The 24,100-nt window shown below is 39.3% G+C and overlaps 1 protein-coding gene across 2 annotated transcripts in view; it reads right to left on the reverse strand.

Annotated features, from left to right (window-relative positions):
• Positions 1–2,534: 2,534 nt before the first annotated feature.
• Positions 2,535–24,100, reverse strand: part of MRPS28 (mitochondrial ribosomal protein S28) — a 129,817-nt gene continuing 108,251 nt past the window's right edge. The window contains exon 3 of one of the 2 annotated variants that reach the window (XM_024209005.2): positions 2,535–2,827. In XM_024209005.2, coding sequence (XP_024064773.1) covers positions 2,674–2,827 — 154 coding nt within the window. In that variant the 3' untranslated portion in view covers positions 2,535–2,673. The remainder of the gene's footprint in view (positions 2,828–24,100) is intronic. The other variant, XM_024209006.3, reaches the window with a different exon arrangement.

Below are 24,100 nucleotides of genomic sequence, written 5' to 3' on the forward strand. Positions count from 1 at the left end.
GGGGCAGTTAGGGTGGGGGGTCTCAGGAGGGGGCAGTTAGGGGACAAGGAACAGGGAGGCTTAGGTAGGGGGTGGGGTTCTGGAGGGCAGTTAGGAGCAGGGGTCCCAGGAGGGGGCAGTCAGGGGACAAGGAGCGGGGCGGGGGGGTTGGGAGTTCTGGGGGTGGGGCTGTCAGGGAGCAGGAGTGGGGAGAGGGATCGGAGCAGTCAGGGGACAGGGAGCAGAGGGGTTTAGATGGGTCGGGAGTTCTGGGGGGGGCTGTCAGGGGATGGGGAGTGGTTGGATGGGGCGTGGGAGTCCCTGGTGTCTGTCTGGGGGTGGGGGTGTGGATAAGGGTTGGGGCAGTCAGGGGACAGGTAGGGGGTAGGGTCCTAGGGGGCCAGTTAGGATGGGGGGAAGGTCTCAGGAGGGGGCAGTCAGGGGACAAGGAGCAGAGAGGCTTAGGTAGGGGGTGGAGTCCTGGGGGGCAGTTAGGGGCAGGGGTCCCAGGAGGGGGCAGTCAGGGGAGAAGGAGTGGGGGGGGGGAGGGTTGGAGGTTCTGAGGAGGGCGGGAAGTGGGAGGGAGTGGAAGGGGTAGGGGCGGGGCTAGGGCAGGACGGGGGCAGGGCTAGGGCGGGGCTCCTCCCGTCCTCTTTTTTGATTGTTGAAATATGGTAACCCTATTTCTACTCCGAGAACATAACATTCCCCCAAGGAAGTCTTGATAAAATCAGTGTCTGTAGAGAGTCTCAGTATCACAGCATTTCATCTCACAACTGCGTGCCCTGGAATAGTTCATATCATGCATTTCGCCCCAAAATCGTATTTCTTCAAGAATGATATAACACTGTAAAATAGATGGATTACTTTGATAAGTCAGTTTTTTGGGGATATCCAGGATGCCTTCTGGCTTCTAAAAACACTCTTTTTTTCTGTCTCAGTGGCAGTATAATTCTTTACCTGAGGCTAATCTCCTATGTTCAAATTCATGTTCAAATTCCCATAATTATGATCACTGAGATGAAAGAGCAAACTAAGGCAACAAGCAAGCTCACATGGCCTGCTCTCGTTCATTGACTTGGATCATTTCTCGTTTGAGAAACAACCTCCCTTTACTGGTTTGCAAACAGATCTGCTAAAACATGCTCCATTCCCCTCACAAAGCTTGCACATTTTCCATAAGATTCCTACTCCTATCCTGTGGCAGAGAAGTACATGATTTTTAAAGCATTGTTCTCGACAGATCATGCACTGAGATGTATTTTGAACAATGGCACCGGTGGCTGTGTGATCCCCTGTGTCATACCCAAGACCTCGGTTTTGCTAAGGGTGGAGGAGAAGGGAGGAAGTGAAGGGAATATAATCTTTCCTTCAGGAGGGAAAAGAATTAGGAACCATTGTGTGACAAGGCTCTGGGGAACTACGACCCTGTCCCAGGTGAACTGGAGCTTAACTTCATCTCTGCTTCTCCCTTTCCTTGCACATACTTTCAGAGAAAAGGTTAAAAGGAGTGGCTGCTTGAGGAGAGAAGTGGGAGACTGCCTTTTATAAGGAGTTAACACTTGCACACCCTGTTCTACACCACAGTGGAACTGCTGGACCAAGTGCTGATGTCTAGAACAATATACACTTGGCCAATATATAGCGCGCTAGATTTCTACATGCAGCTCTTGATTCCCTGGGTTGTCCCTGCAGCCTGGCAAGTCATATCCACCTTAACAATTCTCCTCACTTAATTCATTTTAAAGATGCTCTATGGACAACCCTGCAGATTTGGTGGCCTCTCTTCTGGGCCCCATTGCTATAAAATGGCACATTTCACCTACTCTGAGCTCCCCTGAGTACATACAATTCAGAAAGGTACTCCAATTTCAAATATGCCAAAGACACTCGGAACACTGCAGTGCAGCGTCTCAAAATGTGCAGTGTGTGTGAAATCTCTAGACTGCACATTAAAACACACACTGTCATGCCCTTTCTAAGTTTGTTTATAAAATCAGAGGCATAACACTACATTAAAATAGGTTTTGCATTTAGACTGGTCACCATTAAAAAAATCAGTGATTACCAACATGTATTTGAGATGAGAGCTCAAATCAAAGCAACAAATAAGTTCAAGTCACTCAATGCGCCATTATGACCTGGGCAACAGCAAGGGCCATATCATCATACAAATGAGAACCCCACAATGACAGAGATTAAGACCATTATTTGTAGTATGAGCTCTGCTTTCTGACCTTTGATCCAGGAACCATACGTCTATTTCTAAATTAAGCACCTTTACTGGAAGGAACAATGCACTTCTGCCACGGAATTCTGCTGGCAAAATATAGCACTTTAGATCAATTTTCCTCTGGGATTGGAGTACAGACTCTGGAATGTCTGTTCTGTTCCAGGCAAGAATACACAAAGGTCAGACATAGTATGGTTACCAAATTATTTAAAGAAGCTCAGTTAACTTCTTACCACTGAATTTAGTATGAAGTGAGAATGTTTAATTTTAAGCCGAGAGATGAGAAGGTAAAAGATAACTAAGGACTAGACATACTGTGATTGATGCCTTTTATTTAATTTACCTTACAATTTACACAACCGTGAGGGAAGAATCCTAATATTTTCTTTCTGAGAACAAGCAAGTTGTACAAATGAAATGTTAAACATCTACAGTTTATTGATTGATTGATTTACATAACTTTACTCCTTTTGCCTTATTTCTCTGCTTTCCAGGAGCCCTAGCAGCACTGCATCAGCCTCCAGTAAAGTTGTATCTGTTTTTGCTCCCAAGAATCTAGATGTGAGTTCCAGGTCCACCAGTCTCAGACGCACTCTGGATCCTTTTTGATATTTTCTGGGGGAAAAACAAAACAAACAAAATAAGTTCTGTTAAGCACTAGACATGCTTACATCTTCTAGGATGGAACATATTCTAGAATCTCTGGCAGTAACGCACCCCAGCCTCCATTCCCAGCTCTTTCACAGGATTGCCTTTGTAATCTTGAACAAAATCACTCAGCCCTTCCGTGTCTCACTTTATTGTCTGTCAAATGACACTGATAATATTTATCTACATATTTGCAAGAGCACTTTGAGATCCTTGGATGGAAGACAGAATTGCAAAGTAGTATATTACTAGTTTAAATTCCAAATCGATACTAGTTTCTTTGGCAAAAGATAAGGGAGTTGATAATGGCTTTTTCAAGGTAATGATTCACCTCATTCTTTATGAAGTTAGCAGCATTACAGCGCTGCACTCACCAATATTAGTTTACAGTTTACTGTATTTTATAAGTAACAAAGTTGCAAGAAAAAAGTTTGATTGTTTTATTTTTTAAAAACCTTTCCAACAAACTACTCAAACAAATTCATTTTTAAAATTAAAATTTTGCAAGGCACGTGAGAGCCTGATGCAAAACCCAGTGAAGTCAAGGGAAAGACTTCCAATGATTTCAGTGGGTTTTGGATTAGTACCTTTGTCCCTAATTTCAAAAAATGATTAAAGGGAATTTGTATGGAAACTAATACACGAACATTTGTGGTAACTTTCCTATTACATTGTAATTACACACACACACACGCACGCTATTTAAAGTACCTTGCTACAGATAAGGAATGAACACAGGTGATTTTGCTAAAGAACAATAGGCATTTTTTAAATAAATATGTTTTACTTTTATTGAACTACATGTTTAAAACAATAGATGTGAATTAGAGGCAGTGTGATTTGGGGGAAAGAGGGGAAAGCTAGTAAATTCTCTTTCTCCTTGTTTTAGGGCCCAATCCTGCTAAATACTTACGTACATGAGCTTAATCATGTGTGAAGGTTGTCCTGATAACTGGGCCTACAAATTTACCAAAATTCAGTCCAATAAAAGATATTGCCTCACCCACCTCGTCTTTATAAAAAGTGAATAAGTTCATAAGATGTCACAATTTAGAACAAAAAATGTTAATGGGACAAGGTATCAAAGGAAGACAAACTAAATTAGTCTAAACAAAAAATTCCTACTGATATAATTTAAGGACTATTTAAGGATTATTTTTGGTAAACAAGAAAAGTGTGGAAATTAGAAAACAAAAATTGGTATGTCAGAAAGTAGGCCTAATTGGTGGACAAAATAAAGACCGCTATTCTGTCCATCATTTCCTTTGTGGGTCAAGTACAGTGAATGATAATCAATAATAAGGGCCTGATCTGTACCTATGCAGAATCCAATTAACTTCAATGAACTCTGCCCAGGTGCAGCAATCCATGCGAGACCCCACTGAGAGACTGGGTCTTATGCTAGAATGGAGTTACTATTGAGAACTAGTTTGTTCTTCTACCAAAATGTTTTACTGTATCTGCGGTATCATGTACACCATTATCGACAAGACTTATACATCATTAAAGGGGAAGACAACACATCACTAGGTCATTGGTGACACTGCTACTCTCTGTTCAAAAAATACATGACACTGGCTATTCAAGCTACTTAGCATTTATTTAACTGTGGCTAAGGCTACATTTATGTCACGGAGGTCATGGAAGTCACGGAATCAGTGACTTCCAGAGACCCTGGTGACATTCTCTGCTTCAGCCCCAGGGGCTGCAGGACTCTGAAGCTGACAGCCAGTGGGGTCCTGGCAGGGTTCCAGCAAAAGGCGGCCCCCTGCAAAGTTCTAGCCACATATGACAGAGTCCTGAGGGGGCCCTCCTCAGGGTTCCAACGACAGGCGACAGCCTCGCACGGATGGGGGGGAACGACGCCTCAGGCAAGCGGCTGGGGTGTCCCATTTTCTCTTTGGGAAATATGGTCACCCTGCAGCTCGCAGCTACCAGCCACCACAGTGGTGGGGGAAAACATGGAGCTGCAGGAGCAAAAGTCACAGACAGGTCACAGCTTCCGTGAATTTTTGTTTATTGCCCATGACTTGTCCAAGACTTTTACTAAAAATAGCCATGACAAAATCTTTGCCTTAACTATGGCTTATATCTTCACTTCCAAGCCTTAGGCAAGGAAGTAAGCTTTTTGTTTGATTCTATCCTCCACAGAGTTAGTATCATTTGCAATTTTTTTGTTAAATTATTTTAAAAAACAACCCCCCACACCTATTATAATGGAACATTCTGCCTAGAGGAAGAGAGACACTTGTGTTTTATTGTTTTACTTTTTTAAAAAGTCAATGAGAGCTGCTCAACACTTGGTAAAAGCAGGCCCTAGGTGACTCAAATTGGGCACCCAAAATTAGTGAACACTTTGATAATGATACTGACCTTCTTTGTAAAGTGCTTTGAGAACTACTGATGAAAAGCACTATGTAAGAGCACTATGTATTTTTGAAAATTTCAGCCATAAGCAATTCTTACTTTTAATGCATGAAAAACTGAACACTTATCAAATGAGATCAACTTTAGCAACAGTGGCCAACTGGAGAAGGTGAAATAGGCAAGTCAGACTGTCTAATGTATATGCTCTCTTGACAAGCTCATTGTTTTTGCCTTTCAACCCAGGAAGTCAGCATTTACTGTCTGACAGCTAACTACTAGCACTGTGCAAAACAGTGGGAATCTCTTAGCAAAATGGTAATGGAATCGATCTCTCTTTAATGAGTCATCCAAGACTACAGAAAGACTGTGCTGGAAAACAAATGTGATCTTAAAACAAAGTGTTCTGGGCTCGTACGTATTTATTTTGATATGTGAAGATCCTAGTTTACAGTTTACTCCTGGGCCTCTTGGTAAATCCTTTGCGGCTCAGGGTTTGGGTTATGATTTTTTCCCCAGAGTAGTAAAGGAAAAATAATTGATAGTATGATTCTAAAGAAGTAAGTGCAGTAAGCAGCTTCTTGAGTGATTTTCCAAGACCTTGTCCTGATCACATTTGCCAGTAACAGTAGCAATCAATGCAATCAGTCAGGATTTTTATACACTCTTTTTTTAAAAAGAGAAAATTAAAGTATTTTGACTTTCCCAAAACATGAGAAAAATAATACATTTCTTAAAGGGTAAAGTGCAGATCTTGAAACCTCTCAAGGACTTAGGTGAAGTAAAATTCACTTAACAGTCATAGTGATGTGTGAAATAGTCACTGTGAAATTCAAAATGCTGGGGAACGGGGCATGTTTGCATTTGGTTGTAAATTTGAAACGGATTTCCAAAAAATGGGTTTTTAGCTCTTAAACAGGACTGTTCTAAAGCCAAATTGGTTTCACTGTGAAAACAGGCAAAATCTTGCAGTTTCACAGTAGAATTGCTGTTTTCATGAAATTTGGCTAAAGCACAAAATTTCAAAGGTATAAAAATGGGCAAAACAAAGTTACAGAAACTGTACCAAAACCTGAACCTATTTACTGGTGATGAGGACACACAAAAAAAGAAGCTGGTTTAGGCTTAGGATAATAAAAGATGCCTCTCACAGATGGGGGTTGCTGACGTATTACTGTGGCTCTTTGGCAATGTACATTGGTAAATTCTGGTTCCTTCTCAAGCTCAGGTTGGCCACCCCTGATATAGAGAGACTGCTCCTAGCGCCTTCCAGCAGCCAGAGGCTACAAAAGATGGAGTCTTTTAGAAATATCCAGGGCCAATTCTCCAATATGAACCCAAGCGCTGCCCTCTTTATTAGCAGCACAGAAGGGTGGGTCTTGGTATCTCACCAGGGTGTTGCTCTTGGACAGTTGGACTTCTCATCTTACTTTAGCTGGTAAAATTTTCATCCCTTATGTAAAGGGGCCTGAGTGGGTGAGCAGATGAGATATATGAAAGAGGACATATGAATGAAATAAGTTAGTTGTTGAGAGGGAGAGAGATTTTGGAAGAAGATGTGGGTCAGAGAAAACAGACAGGAGGAGGAGGTGGAGAATACAATGTATGAAAAGGAAAGGGATAAATAGGGAATGGAGAGGAAGAGAAAGACAGACTGACAACGGTAACTCACTCAAAATAGTGTAAGAAAACATGATATCATCATCTACAATAGGATAGAAATAAAAGAAAATATAGAGTGAAGCCAGGAAGGAAGAGTAGGTATAGCAAAAGCAAGAGAGACCTAATAAGTTAAAAAAAATTTTAAATAGAAATGTTGAGTGATATGTTAAGTAAGTACAAAGTAAACAGCACACAACTCTTCCAGTCTTCTGAAAAAGGACAGATATTTGCCCTGGATAATAAAATGTAGTCCTTAGGCTAGGAGGTGTCAGGTAAATTGTCATGCCCCACCAGTACCTACATACATATAAACACACCAGTAAATTAACCTGCCCAGCAATGACCTAACCAGAGCGCTACCCTGCAAACTCTGTACTCACATGTATAGATTTTCAACAGGACTATTAAACTGAGGAAGGTTTTGCAGGATCAAGCCACTAGATCTCCAGAATGGAGAGAATCTTAAAAGTTACATATTAGCCTCCAGGTCTAAAGGTATTAATTTTATACTGAAAAAACTCTTTTGTTTGATTACCACCATAATCCTTTGGCATCCAGATACTATAGTGATGGGTGTTTTACAAACGCACAGATTAGACAGATAGTCTGACCAAAATATATATATTACTATAAAAAAGTGAGTCTTACAAATGCAGGCTTTCCCTGTGCTATGCATCTCAACTGTGAAGTAAATTCAATTTATCATAATGTTCCACAAGAATGCTTTAATCTCCCATTGTAGAATTATAAACAAGCCTATTTGCTCATGGTAAGGTTTGTAATGAACATTGCCCAAGTTCCCAGACATGCCTTTAACACATATTTGTAATGAAAAAGCCAAGTAATTGTATCATGGTGAAAGCAGCACAAACCTTAACTGCTGCTTCAATAATTTGAATTTAAGTTCCAGATACTTTAATCACACATAATCCAATTATTAAAGAAAGTTTTCCGTAGTCACAGCACACCTGCTTACAAAAGTATCCTGAAGAACACCACCTTGAAGCAGCTGACACAACTGTCAATTTGTGTGGGTATAAACATTTGCCTTTGTGACAGATTTTCCCTACAGCCAGAAAACTTTAGGATAAAAGATCAATGGAGGATGTAGAGAAAGCGGAAACATGAATACTACTTGCAGTGGTTTCCCATCAGACAAGTTTAGAAACATGGGCAAATGATAGGTTGCTGCAGGAATGGTAATCATACATAAAACCCATCATTCTATCCAAGGCACCAAAGTATTAATCCTTAAAACAACTGAGGTTATCCTGTGTTTAAGGTAGAAGCTTTAAGTAGAATCCAGAGACAAAGCAGGCATTTTGTTATGTTCAAAACCGGAGAACTGTCCAAGAAAGCACAAAATACCAATGGAAAAGGAAAGGAATTGTCCAGCTTTCTTTCTCTCTTTTTTTAAAGGGATTGCTCTCTTTTAAAATGATGTCAACAGCTGTATTCAAGAGCATTCCATATCAGGACAATTTGTGGGTAGAAGAGACAGGACCTCCGCAAGTGCTATGTGTGTTTGTAAAGCATTCCAATGTTTGTCAACTTTCCATTGTCAAGTGAGAATACTGAACCCACTTTGAAGTAAACAATTTGAAGGACAGTTTGGTCTGGAGTGGAAGCAGTGGTATAGAATTCCTCTGCAAAACTTTTAGAAAACTCAAAAAAGGGAAAAAATGTAATTTGGAAGTAAATTCTAAGGAAAAAGAGTGACTCAACTTTTTTATAATTTACTTCCAAAACAGTAATCAGAAGGGCAATATCAGGTAGATGAAAATTAGTTTGTGAGTTAAGGCAGCCTCTGGAATAATTAATTTAGATCCCTTTGATGCTTCAGTCCTATTTCTTGCACAACATAACTCTTGCTCTCCTACCCAGAAAAAGTTCCCCTTCCCTCTGACCTAATAGCATAGCTTTCAAACCAGAGCTGGCCTTTGGGGTTCTTCTGGCTACAGCATACCCTTCATCCTCATTCTAAGGACCTAGACACACTGAGACTAATCACTGATTTCTTTTGAAAAAGTTTCCAGCCCTTTACAAGAAAAAGACATCTTTGAAAATATAAATTGAGAGCTGAAACTCAAAGATTGTCAATGATTTTTTACTAAAGGTCATGTTCCCCTCCACAGCCACCAACATTTGTCCTTTTGGACCCATGAAAACCTCAATTTTGGAATTGGTCTGGAGTCCTCAGTTTTGGATGTGTCCTCATCCCTCAAACATCTTTCTATAGAAAATGACTCAGGCTGGAGGTGCCTCAAAGAATCATATCAATACCTTTTCTCAAAACCTGAAGATAGTAATTATCCACAATGGTGTGATCATAATAGACACAAGTTGCTTATGGTAGTGGTAACAGGGGTGATGGATTTTATTTCTTTTGGAAGGGTGGAGAAGGTAGCAGGGGAAACAGGATAAGGAGTCTGAAGGGGCAAGCAAAAAGAAAAGCCATTTTTCATATTCAAACCTCAAGTTTCTACAACAAATGTTGATTCACCCACACTGTATATCTTCAATATTTTGTAGTATAAATTTAATAACAAAAATATCGTAAGTTTTCAAAAACAATACCCCCACAAATTGGTGCAACCAGGAATGGAAAGTACTATATATGTGCAATATAACTTACTTTCCAAATGATCATACCCTTCTATTTTATTCTGATTCTCAGACCATGCCTCTCACTTTTGTACCAGAGCTTTAAGTCTGTTAAAACCAATTTTTTTCTTTCAAACCAAGCAAAAACACAATCTCTCATTGAAGACTCTTCTGGATACCAAATTTCAACATTTAAATTTTAGCCATTTTCAATTTTCTCCTATTAAAAAACAAAAGCAAACAAACCTAAGAATATTTTCATAAGAAAGACGGGAGGGTGGGGGGCTTGTAGTGATGGTTTACAACCCATGACAATACAGCTGGGGAAAAAAGTTCAAATATTGGTTTGTTTAAGACAGGGGTAGGCAACCTATGGCACGCGTGCCGAAGGCGGCACACGAGCTGATTTTCAGTGGCACTCACACTGCCCAGGTTCTGGACACCGGTCCGGGGGGGCTCTGCATTTTAATTTAATTTTAAATGAAGCTTCTTAAACATTTTAAAAACCTTATTTACTTCACATAACAATAGTTTAGTTATATATTATAGACTTATAGAAAGAGACCTTCTAAAAATGTTAAAATGTATTACTGGCACGCGAAACCTTAAATTAGAGTGAATAAATGAAGACTCGGCACACCACTTCTGAAAGGTTGCCGACCCCTGGTTTAAGACATTACCTTTGGATAGAGTGAAAGATCTGCAAAGTGAGTAATTCAGAAAGCAATGAGCATGTAAAAACCAGGGGCTACAACTGAAACTGTTCTGTGACTCTAACTAGAGTGTTTGCTACCAAGTGAATAGTGTCGCAAGTGTGCAATTTCATGTCTATTCATGGGTAGCAGGAGTATCCTTATTTTGAGAATGATAACAGACATTCTCTCCAGACTCTAAAATATGGTATAATGACTGCAGTATTTTTTTTTTCAATCATTCAATATATAAGAATTTTACCTGGTCACTTTCCCAGCATCATAATCATGAAGCCTTTGCCATTAAAATCATATAACAATTATTATTTTAAGTTAAAGTGAAAGGGCTTTTATTCCTAGAAAGGTTATAAAATCAATGACAACTGCAGAAGTGGGGGCACTTTACATGCTGTCTTAATTTTCTCCATCCTTTTATAAACTGATTTTAAAAATGCATTCATACACAAAGGCTCCTCAGAAATCCTCTGTTCCACTTCATAAACATGTAACATTGCTACCCTGAAAGGCAACTAGGACATCTCAAATAAGCATATTCGAAATGAAAATACTCTGTTCTGTCTAGGGTTTTCTTTGTTTTTTGTTGTTTTTTTAACTTCAAGTGCTTTCTTTGGAGTGATCTTTATGAAGTCTAAAGCTAAACAGATTCAATCCCAGACCTTGATATGCCTGTTCTCTTCCACTATGCACTCTTTCATACCATATGCTGAACCAAAAGAGCCTGCCTGTCTCATCTGGATAGGAAAAGGGCAATTAAATCTGGTTTTGTGTTTCTGTATTAAGGGCATGATTTAAAGACTTTCCTTTGGAGAGGTTTTTGACATTCTTTCCACAGACATTTTTTAACATCTGCCAATGCATTCTAGTGATGGTTCTCATAGATTTAAATAGAGGGAATTTCTCTGGCTAGTTCTTTGATATAAATATATTAAATAATGAAAAGCACACTGAAGTCAAGGCTAGGACTGAACCGCAGTATCCAGTATCTATACAGAATGCTGTGAGAAATTCTGATTTTGCTAGGCAAATTAGCTGTATTACTGCAACAATGCATCTTCAGATTTTCAAAATGCATCTTTTGAAACTACTAAGGAATAGTGTGTTTATTCCAATGCCTTAATACAGTGTAGTTTAAGATTTTCTACGCTTCCTCACCATTTCCAACTTTAAAATGGAAGACTTCATATTTGTTAACTTTAAAAAAATACAAGAACAAAAATGAATGGTCTTTTATGAGATTTTACAGTCAATTTGGCTCCAAATTTTTTCTTTGATATTATCACCACTGTTTAAGTACACCAACAGCAATCTGAACTCCCCCTGTGCTATGTGCTATGCTCGTAGTTCCTTACTAAAATACGGTTATTCGTAACAGAACTTCTGATTTAGTAAAGTTAGGAATAAAAAATATTTGTATTTCATTGTCAGGAGTTTATTCTGGAATTATAAAATGTTCAGAGCTCTGTCCTGAGCCCTGCTACTGCTCATTTGCTCTAGCGACGGGGAGGGGGTCATATGTCACAGTTCAGGGCACATCTGTATTCCCCTCTCTGGTACAGCAAGGGCATTGACACTCACGCTTCTGGCTCCTGTCACCTCTGGAGTGTAAACACTTCTCACTCCCTTCTGACCAGGATATATCCAGGCTGTACAGTTCCCTGCCTTCTATATGTTGCTCCCACCAAAAGAGAGTCTAAACAGTCCTGCTTGCTTTCTCTTCAGAGACTAATAATAGAGTAATTGCCAACGGTTATAATTTACCACATGGCACTTCCAATGCAAGCTTATTTTATTTTTAAGATAAAACCACTACAGAGAAAACATTAAAACAATAAAAGAACCTACACGCATGCTAATAAACCCACCAATTATCTCCAACATGGGTTCTGGCAGGTGAGTCCTTCATATCCTTCAAAGGGGTCATTTTGTGGTCACACGTTCATGACAGTATCAGTGCACAACTAACACAGTCTTATAGGGTCTCTTTAGGCCAAGTCCTTCCAACACTTCCTTAAGGATTGGAGCCTCTGAAGACCAGGAGTCCTGTCCATTTGTTAGATCAGGAAGAAGCCCCTGAAGCTGTTTAAAACCAGGCTACACACCTCTACCCCAGTGGTTCCCAAACTGGGGTTCGTGAACCCCTGGGGGTTCGCGAAATGTTACAGGGGGTTCTCGGGAAAAAATTCCCTAATGGTGGACAGAGCTGTCCCTAGGGACTCTGGGCAGCACATGGCCAGCAGCCCAGAGCCCCTGGACTTCCAAGAGCTAAGCAGATCAAAGCAAGCATAATCTATCACACTGAGGAGATTTAAACTTCAAGGACTCCTTATAAGAAATGGAAAGGGAGGTGGATATATTTTGCTGTTTTTAAAATTAAATAGGCAGCTAAGCTTTGTTGTAACGTGTGTTGTTTGCCTGGACTGCTCAAGACTTGAATGCTTGTGTAGGAGGAACTCTTAGAGTTGGCTTCTTAAATACCTTCATGCTGTTTTACATCTGATACTCCTTGATGAAACATAGCAGCCTTGTCTTATAACAGGCTTATTCAAAGTGATACGAGCTACGAAAGTGAGATCTTGGAAGAGTGTTGCTGTTTTCATAATGTAATAAAAATACTGTAATGATAAATAATAATTAATAATAAAGTGTGTAATAAGCATGTCATACAAACAAATTTTATATTTCCAAGATCAATGCTTTTATAATTTATACTCAGGTAAAGGAGAAAATCCCTGGAAATATTCATTTTTAGGAGGGGGTTCGCGAGAACATTTTAGCGAAAGGGGTTCACAGGTTGTTAAAGTTTAGGAACCACTGCTCTACCCCGATATAACGCTGTTCTCGGGAGCCAAAAATTCTTATCGCGTTATAGGTGAAACCGCATTATATCGAACTTGCTTTGATCCGCCGGAGTGCGCAGACCCGCCCCCCATGGAGCGCTGCTTTACCGCATTATATCTGAATTCATGTTATATCGGGTCGCATTATATTGGGGTAGAGGTGTATATCCAAAATCTTTTCTTTGTCTGTTACCCCCCGGAGAATCTCCTTTGAACTAGTATATGCAAACCTCTCTGGGGGTGGTTTCAAAAGGCTGATAACCAGAGAAATTACATTAGCAAACCGACTCCTCCTAGAGAAATTACATACAATCTCACAACACCACAAAAATTGCATTTTTAATACAATGGACCCCACAGGTATTAATAAGGTTCAATAAGGTTTAACTCAATTCAGTGAGGGGTTTGTCCAGGATACTGTTATATCTGCCACAGTAGAGCTGGCTTAAAAAAAAACAAACAGGTGGGGATATTCCTCTGTTGTCCAAGGCTTATACAGGCTGGCATAGGCGACTGGTTGTGGGCGGGTCCAGGGGAATGGAGCCTGGTCAGAGCACACTGCTCTTCATCAATCCCTGACTAGCAAGCAACCGCCTCAAGAGTCACTGCAGCCAGAGCATAGTTTTGAGCAACTCTAAACTACACTCAGAGTTGAACAGGCATCCAGGGTTTGAGACCTACAATCTACTCCTTTGCAGTTCCCCCACCTCTGCTGCACCCAGCAGAAGACTGGATCCAGGATCATAATGTACTTGCATCACATGAGGATGTTGAAGTACTTTCCAGGTCATTAGTAGTAATCGAAGAGATGTTAGACAAAATCCACTAGGGATAAACATTTTTAATCAGCAGGCCTGGATAACTTGCACCGAATGGTCCTAAAAGAGCTGGCTGAAAAGTCCTTGGCCCACTAATGTTAATTTTTAATAAATCTTGCTATACTGAGGAAATTCCAGAAGATTGAGAGGGGGCTAATATTGTGCCAATATTCAAAAAGGGCAAGCAGGATGAACAAGGATAACTATAAGCTGCTTAGCTTGACATCAATCACAGGCAAAAGAATGGAAAAAAACAGATATGGGATTCAATTAATAAAGAATTAAAAGACAGGAATATAATTAATGCCACAAAACATGGTTTTATGGAAAATAGGCCTTGTCAAACAAACCTCATTTTATTCTTTGATGAGATTACAAGTTTGGATGATAGATGTAACCTCCTAGATGTAATGTACTTAGACTTCTGTAAGGCATTTGATTTAGTACCACACAACATTCAGATAAAAAAATTAGCAGTATATAATATCAATAAAGCACATGTTAAAGGGACTAAGAACTGGCTAACTGACAGATCTCAAAAAGTAGTCATTAATGGGGAACCATCAACAAATGGGAGTGTTTCTAGTGGGGTTCCACAGTGTGTGGTACTAAGCCTTATGCTGTCCAACATTTTCACCAATGATCTAGAAATAAATATAAAATCACTGCTGCTATAATTTGTAGAGGACACAAAGATCAGCAAAGTTGGTAAATAAATTATAGTGAGGACCACTGTAGCAAACTACAAAAAGGAAGTGGTGGATTTTCCATCTCTTGATGTCTTTCTCAAAGAGATGCTTTAGTCAAGTGTAGTTATTGGGCTCAACACAGGGGTAACTGTGAAATTTAATGGCTTGTGATATACACGAGGTCAATCTAGACGATCTATTAGGTCCCTTCTTCCCTTAAACTCTATGAATCATTATTGCAGCAGTCAGTCAATCAGAAGAAGAATGTATACTCAAAATGAGATTTATAAGGCATCCCTGTTCTCTGCAATCGTTAAGTATGGCACAAAAATGCTCCAAGGTTGCTGGTGGCCAAAGTTAGATTTACTCCATTCTGTAAGAAATTGTATTTTTTTTTCTTGTGACTTGTCCACCCATGGCCACTTTATGTAGACTTGCTTTCCTCTCCATTTCTTTGTTCTCATCTTTCCATGTGCTAAAAAGCAAATATCTTTCTATATTTTGTTGCTGAGTGTTTAGTTTCATGCTATTTGTTTAATAAGTGTCCAGGATATTTTTTGCTCCATATGTCACCATACAGGTATAAAAAAATCCTCTTTTCATAAGTGGAGAAGGACATGCTTTTCAGGATAATGTTAAGCATCGCAAAAACTATTCGCCTATCTTACATTCTGTGAAATATTTAGTAGAATGCATCAAACCTATATGTAACCTTTACCCTACTGCCCATATTCATTACACTATGCGCTGTATTTTCTAACTACAATATATGCAGAAAGTATACAAACAATCACCACTGAAATCAACAGGAGTTGTATGTGCCTGAGGTAGGATTTGGTCCCAAGAACTATTTTATTTAACAACTTCTAAAAGATAAATTTATCTTGAAATTCTCAGATAAAAATTTGGGGGTGTAATTAGATCCAGAAGCATAAAAGGACATTCTGTGACATGAAAATCCATATATCCTATTATACATTATACAGTAAAATTGTCACTACATGGTCTAAACAGGTGTGAATTTTAATAATGTCTACTGACATTACTTTTAATAATGTCTACTCTGATAAGGACTGCAACATTTGGGGATTAAAGGGTTACCTTCTTTATACTTATGGAGCTGCCCAAAACTTAAATGTACTGATCAAGTGATGTCTTCATTCCAGATGACTCAGATTTCTGTATCCTTGTCATTCTTAGGTGTGCTTATGTTGCTGGCTGTTAGACCATTAACAATTGAGGTTTTTTTTTTTTTTTTTAAAAGAAGTGACAGTGTAGATTCCCTCCTCATAGAATAGGTGGGTCAACTTTGGTGGATAGCTGAAATGTGTTGGTTTTCACTGTCTGCTGATAAAACCAAAGAATATAATGCCTCATTACAGCCCTTTTATGGTAGAAGTCATCCTAACAAATTGGTGAAATAACTGTCCATCATGTTGTACAATTATGGTAATATCACTAATTAATTGCTATATTTTTCTGCTAAAGTAAAAATAAAACACTCAAAGTTTGAAATCATTTACAGGTAAATCCTAATTCTACATGGGGCTCTTAAAGCAGAGATTTTGCTCTTTAAAAAATATTCTAGACAGAAATTCATATTTTTACAAACTTCTTAAAGGTACTGCTAGCTTTTACTTTAAAGTAAACCCTTCTTCCAAAGTGTCCCACACTATGCTACAGTGACATTTGCCAGAATAGAAAAATAATTTTTGTTGACTGTGTGGAAGAATCAGTTTGTGTTGTAAAAAGCTATTATTGAAACTTTTTGAAAGAGCCCCTCTCCTTTCACACTAAAGGAATTATATATATATATATTTTTCATATCATATCAAATGTGAATGCTATAACCTTTTCTCCATGGCACAATCTGATAAGATTTGACAAATGAAACCTGAAAAAGGTAACTGCTGTCATCAAAGAACTTGTATCAGGTATAGTTATGTCATAATATAACAATTTATGCCAGTCACCTTCCCAGATTGGAATGTAGAATTTGTCACCTAACTTGAGAGGAAACATAATTTCAAAAGGACTGTGGTAAAGGAAATCAAGATCTTCAGTTGAGATTCAGCTACTTTGTTCTTAAGGAACATAATCAGTAGACAAACTCTTTTGGAAGACAAAAGTGTTAGTTATTTAGAAATAATATTTTAAAAATAAGTATTATATATATGGGATTTAGCTACTATTTAGGCAGTAATGCCAGCAAATTTATCATTTCTAAAAGCTTAGTAGGATTGCAAAAAGGATTATACACTTATGTAGAGAATGAGAATATCCAGTTATGCTAAATTGGATTTTTAAAAAGTTATGAAATAACTTTAATTTGAAAATTCCCCCCCCTATCAGCAAGATATTGTTCACTGAAGAGTGTTTTCCACCCCTTTTTTTTTTTTTTTTTTGAAGCATCTGGTTTTGGTAATTCTCAGAGATTGACCACTCTATTAGAGAGACCACTTGTCCGATCATATATTGCAGTTCCTAAGTTACTATGTCATATTGGCTAACAACCAAACTTAAATGTAGGCTCATGTTTTAGACTCAGAAAATGTATCTGTGCTTACCTGAAAATTTCCTCTCTTTTAGTATTAATGTCCACAGATCCATTATAATGGGTACTTCAGCTTGCTTGAGGCTTGGAGGGCAGAACCAGACCAGTCAGTCATTGGCAACACGGGAGTACCACACCCCCTGAAGATCCCACCAGATGCAGCAATTTCCACAGCCATAATTCCACTTCTACTTTACTAAATTAGACAGTGTTAAATGTACTTTGAGGAAGAAGCACTACAATTCCTCCTACTGCAGAGTATAGGAAATTCTCTTCCATGAACAAAAACCAAATCTTTGGATGTTCAGTTCCATCTCTATTCTAGATGATCCATTTACCTCTGGGTGAGTTGGATCTGTGGACAGTATTACTTGAAGAAAGAAAATTTTCAAATAAACACACCTATTTATCGTGCTTAGATCCACAGATGCAATGGAGTTTTCACAGCAGTCTGCCTCAAGGGTAGGAACCAGGATCATCTTTTAAATATGGATCTCCAAAACAAAGTATATTACATATCCCTCCACATCTCCTTGTGAAGATGTCTGCCAAAAATTAGTATGGATAAAGAATGGATGATCAATATGTAAAGTTTTGGTGAATTTGTGTACTGATGGTCATGTGGCTGTCTGTCAATACAATGTCAATACAATACAATGACTATTCTGCTGGAGGTTATCAGTGCTCCCAAGGACTAGACTTTGATGCTTAACAGAAGGAAGAATATTTCTTGAGTTTACTTTGAGAACGAATGACATAACATAACAGTTGTAAGGACTACTTGTCTGAATTCAAAGAATAATACTGGGTCTCATCGGAAAAAGATCTCAACTTCAAAACTTGTCTGATTGGAGAGAACAGCTATTGGGAAGTCTACTTTAATGGACAGGAAGTACGATTCCTCATGCATAGGTTCATTCTGGATAGTGCAATAAGCAGCAGAAAGAGGTTTCAAGGTTGTGTCTATTACCTTCTGGGACTAGAATAAAGGTTTTTGCCCTAAGTATTTAATGTACACATTTTCCTTTTTTAAAATTTATTTATAGCAATGTATCACACAGATTTTGAACTTTTTGCTTAGACGCTCTCATATACCCACATTAAGTTCCTCCTGGAGGAAGTCTAGGCTATGTTACACTTGTTTAACATCGCTGTTAAACGTAGGCTTTGTACTAGTCAGTAGAATAAGTTCTATTGGTTGACTTCTTGTTAGGGTCCATGAGAGTGGTAATTACTTCATCCAAGTATCGATTTTGAACCTGTCTGGTCATGGATGAAGGATTTTTTTTTTTTTTTGCAATAGCTTACCTCCTCAGTGAAGTAGAGACATTTGAACATCCAGTGCTGGATTAATCAGGTTGAGGTTGACAGGCATAATCTCTTCAACCAGAAAGGAATAAACAGTATCATGGCTGCCCTCTCCTTCCTATCTTTTGCATGGCCCTGAGGAGCTGTAGAAAAAGTGGGAAGGCATACAGGGAAGACATTGCACAGCTTTGCAAGAGGTCATTCATCACCTAACCTCCTGGGTCTAGACACAGTGAGAAACCACGGGGCACTTTTTTGCTGTTTCTGGATCCAAAGAGATCAATTACCAGCCCACAAAATTGATTTGAAATAAGAGGATATTTCTAGAGGCAGGTTCCATTCTGCTTAATCCAACTTCTGCCATCTAAACCCTGGTATGTATCTTCCCTTTGATGGGCAGTGCACAGAGATAAGAAACTTTGCTCTGACCAGGACAAGAGTTGGTTTTGTCTCTGGGGATTAGGTTAGGCTGATAATTGTCTTCATCTTTTATTTATGAAACCCCATCAGACACATTAACTGTCACAATCAGAACACAATCCATGGAAGAAACAGTGCTCCAAGACCTTAATGAATCATTATGTTCCAGTTGGTGGATGCTGTGCTGTCCCCCTTTCTGGTACCTATCCTCTGGATTGAAGTGGGACCTGAAAGAGCACCCTGCCAAGCTGGCATCTGACATAAGGATCATCAGGCCTGGTTCACTAGTGGATGGATCCCTTTAAAAAAATTTGATTCTTTGCCCTTAGTTAAGGGAGCAGAGACTATACAATGGGACTTTGACCACTACCAATGGATATGCATGATATGCAGAAGGGACAAGAATGACTGGATAGGTCTCACATGAACTCTGCTTCATTGAAGCATTTCTGTATATGAGATCAGCATTCCCAACAGACTCCAGTAAGAATAGGTTTTGGTTTTTGTACCACCACTTGTTTTCTTGATGCCCAACTTCATCTTCTGATAACATTCTTCTGAGATGAAACCTTGTACTTGATAGCATTTCTCCTTGGTTCAGCCTATGATTGAGTTCCCAAATGACATTTGTTTATCATGAATCCAAGGTACTTCAGAAACAGTATCCTCTGTGTACTTGTTTCTGCTTTTTCGTTGTACAGAGCTGTGATCAGAAAAATTGTCCAGGAAGAGATAAAATTGAATTTTCTTCTTCCTTACAGCCAAATTTAATACTACCATGATCCTGCAAGAGACACTGGGAGCACTTGTCAGATCAAATGGCAATGATTGAAGTTGAAGGGGAACATCTGCTATCCGTATGCAAAATGGAATTGTTAGTGAGATGGTAACATGAGAATGTGAAGATAAGTCTCGTTTAGGAATTTATTCAGATGTTTCAGATTGAACCCTTCTCTATTTTTCCCCAATTGTCGATGACTAGAAATAGGATAGGGAATCTACTCTTTTCCCTCCTGCATGGTACAACTTTGGTTCCCCTCTGCATTTGAATCAGATTGCTTCCTCCTCCACGCTGCTTGTGTTCCAGTAGGCAGAGGGTGGGTTACTGAGAGCACAAGAGACGGGCTACCTCCTCGCAGTTCCGGTGCCCTATCTGGAGCAGGTGGGAATGGCCGTTACTGGGAAAGTCCTTCTGAGCCCCCACAGCCACAGGCTGGATGATGCATGTGCAGTCACTCTGTCTGGATGGTGCATGTGCAGTCCAATCAGCACATGGAGCTGTAAGAGGCTTGAGGATGGTTCAGTGAAGATGGAATCTGTGAAGATTTTAGTTGTTGCACGGCAATTTTTCAGAGGTTTATAACTTGGCCAAATTTGGGCAGATTCCCCTTGGGATGGCAAAAGCCCTAACCACAAAAGCCAGTCCCTGCAAAATTTCAAGTCTCCATTCCAAAGCATGGGGGCGCTAGAGCTGTTTAAAGAGAAGGTTGTCAGAATTCTTTTAATATGGGCAAAACAATGTATTTTTCTCTAGCCTCATCGCTGAAAATGGCTCACCAGCCATTGGTTGAAATTTTTCCCCAAAAAATTCAGCTTGAGGCACCCATCCATAATGGAAAATTTCAGTTCACACAGTTTACATTTGGCAAAGTTATAAGCAACTGAAAACAGGATCTTATCATGGGACAGATCAGGCAACCTTAATGAGACAGACAATGTGGGTGACGTAATATCTTTTATTGGACCAACTGGTGAAGGAGACATGCTTTCGAGCTTACGCAGAGCCCTTCTTCAGGTCTCAACAACATTGTGTACAATGTTAATACAACCTTAATAAGAGACAGTACCACCAGCCCTGCCTATAATATTTTTAGGGTGGTTATTTTCTTGGGTAAGTTTCTAAAATATAAAATATTTAGAAACCAGAGGGCATTTCCCAATATTTAAAAACACGGTAGGTTTAATTTTTAACTAAAAAAAAAAAAAAAAAAAAATTAAAAAATATCCTAAAAAAAATCTTAGCTACCTACGTTATGAATGCACAATAAAATACTGTACTAAACAGACTTTTTGGTGAAAAAATGGTCATGGTTTTCTTCTCAAAGGGAAATTTTCAGATTTTGGCAGGAACATTTTTTGGCACTTTCTTAGGACTCAGATAGCCCAGTCAAATGATTTTGCTGGTTAATAAAAGTACTTTCTAGAGGAAACATAAAATCTTTACAAAGGGTTGGCACCCTGAAAAGAAAATGGTTTGGCAGTGTCATACCATCAGAGTTCAAGACCCCAGCAGGAATGAGTCTAAAGTGTGCTGCAAGGCCACCAGTAATTCTGATTTCTATCAGAAATGACAAATATCAGTCCCTGAGCAAACCTAACACTTGAAGAAGACACGATGTTTTTACTTTCTGCTAAATATAGTCCATTAAAAAACATTTTGGATTTCAAAAAAATTTGTTGACCCAAACATGTGAAATGAGACAAAACAAGCAAATGTAGGAAGAGCTGAATGCTTTGTACATTATGGCTTGAAAGCAGTAATTCTAGGCAGCTAAAAATGTGTTATCTGGCACAACAGGCGAATGACTTGTATGTAGACAAAAGATTTAAATGTGAAGACAGAGGAAAGGGCAGCTTTTGGAAACATAAAGAAAGACTCAAGCCTGTGATGGCTTGTATATAGGGAGAAGTGTCAAAGATTCCCCATATGCTACAGGCTTGGGATATGGGAAAATTATAGGAGCTATCAATGAATATAGCAAAGGAAAGAAATTCAGGAGGAATAAGAGAAGTTCAGTTCTGGAGAAAATGAGTAGGAGATGGCAGCTGAACATCCAAGAAAAGATTTGTCAGAGAGAAGCTAAAGTTGCAAGTTGAAACTTGACCAGGAGGGTCGCAAGGAGAGAGATGGAAGACAGGAAGTCTAGGAAGCAAGAACACCATATGCCTTAGGATTTAGGAAACATAGGGGAGCAAGAAAATAGGATGGGACTTAGAGAAGGAATTTGGATCAAAGGATGGTGACTTTTCATGACAGGAGAAACAAGAATATGTTTGTAGGCAGTGAAAAATAGAATGGCTGAAACTAAGGGAGAGGGATGCAGTTTAAATGAGTATGAACAAGGGAATGGATTGAAGAGAGGGACTGTTAAAAGAAAGGTCTCAGAGCTGGAAACCAGAGCAAAGGAGTAGAGAAAGGGTATGTCTAAGCTGCAATAAAAGACCTGCAGCAGCGAGTCTCACAGCCCAGGTCAACTGACTTGGGTTTATAGGGCATGGGCTGCACAGTTTAAAAAAAAAAAAAAAAAAAGCAGTGTAGGCTTCAAGCTTGGGGTGAAGCGCAGGCTCTGAAACCCTGTAAAGAGGGAAGGCCTCAAATACCAGGCTGCAGTCTGAGTCCGAATGTCTATTTCTAGCCCCGTAGCACAAGCTCTGCGAACCCAGTCAATTGACCTCGGCTCTGAGACTTGGCGCTGCAGATTTTAATTTGTAGTGTGGACGTACCAAAGAGGGTGGAATTGTGGCAGGGAAGAGGACAGATGAGAGCAGGATTGAACCCAATGTTTTCACAGGAAGCTGAAGACGTACTACATTATGTAAGTGCTCAGAACGGTTATGTGTAGTGACATACTTCACAAATGCAACGGGGCACCTCCTCCTGTTTGGATTTAGATACTGAACTATTGCTCAGTAGAGAAACAAGGATCAAGTTCCAACTCCTGTAAAAGCTCCTAAATTAGCAAACCAGCCAATCAAAAAAGCAATTGTGATGGAGCTGGGGTGTTCCTAAAGTGGTCTTCTTAAATGAAAAAAATATGAAACATAAAGCTACTGTACAGAGTCAATCACCACCACTCACCTTCAAATTCCTCCTTTAAACCAGCTTCTCCCAGATATCTTTCTATATTTGTTCCTCTCACCAATAATCTCTCTTCCCTGAACTGTTAGCCCATGACTTGTCCTGTCTATATTACACTATGATCCTGCAATTGCATCAGCACAGATGGACTCATACTCATGTAGAGCCTGATGGGGGCTCTGTGAAGACCTGATTGCAGGATTGAGTCCTTAGATTGTAAATTTTTTGGAGCAAGAAATATATCATACTTCACATGTAGGGAATATTGTTTATAGTGTTGTATAAATGATTTTACAATAATGCCTAACAACAACAAAATGAATCTGTCATAATCTATGATTGTTTGATCCAATTAAATCCAAGGAAAATGCCCCTTAGGCATTGAAAATGTAGGTTGGGGGGTGGGATTAACAGAATTGGGCATTACTCCTAAAGGTTTACCTATCCAATCTTTCCATCTACAGTTTTTGTACTGCTTTAACTATATTGGTTCAGAAACAGACAAAGGGCTGGTCTACACTGCCGCGCTAGTTCGGCGGCTGGGGATCGAAGTTCCGAGTTCGATTTATCGCGTCTGGTCTGGACGCGATAAATCGAACCAGGAAGTGATCCCCGTCGACTGCGGTACTCCAGCTCAACGAGAGGAGTACCGCGGAGTCGACGGGGAGCCTGCCTGCCGCGTGTGGACCGCGTCTGAACCGCGGTAAGTTCGAAGTAAGGTATTCATGTAGCTGAATTTGCGTACCTTACTTCGACTTGGGGGGTAAGTGTAGACCAAGCCAAAGTTAAAGTGGTGTAACCCCCTAGTGGACACAATTATACCAGTATAAGGGCTTGTCTATGCACACAAAGTTATAGCCCTTTAACGATGCCGATAAGGTAAGAGATATAACGCTCCCGCTACTGTGGATATAAAAGTGATTATACAGGTATAGCCTTTTCCCATAAAAGCAAAGGGAATAAGCTACACCAATATAACTACATCCAGATTAGGGGGCTTTACCTCTTTAACTAAACTGGTATAAAGACACATCCCCAACCAAAATAGTTAAATCAGTACAAAAATAGTGTGTACAATAAGCCTAAAAGGAGAGATGAACAATTAAATGGTAAATAAAAAAAGTTTTTCACTAAAGACAAAAAAACCCAATAACCCCTAACCAAGACCAGAGTTGATAGGTCTGTGTTCCTCTTGCTGAACATCACCAAAAACAGTATAAAGATCTGCTGTATTCGATGCTTTAGGTTAGCATTATCATCAGCCACTCCCAAAGTAACACAAGATCCTCAAATTAAACTGGGGCTGATAAGTAATGGAAGAACTGATTTGAAAAGTACTTTTCATTTGTGATTTTCAGATATTTACCAATTTTTCTTAAAGATTTTCCATTCACCTTTAAAAAACCAAAGCA

This window comes from Terrapene carolina, unplaced genomic scaffold (genome assembly GCF_002925995.2).
Source record: "Terrapene carolina triunguis isolate 2854851 unplaced genomic scaffold, T_m_triunguis-2.0 Scaffold58, whole genome shotgun sequence".
In the NCBI taxonomy this organism is placed as follows: domain Eukaryota; kingdom Metazoa; phylum Chordata; order Testudines; family Emydidae; genus Terrapene; species Terrapene triunguis.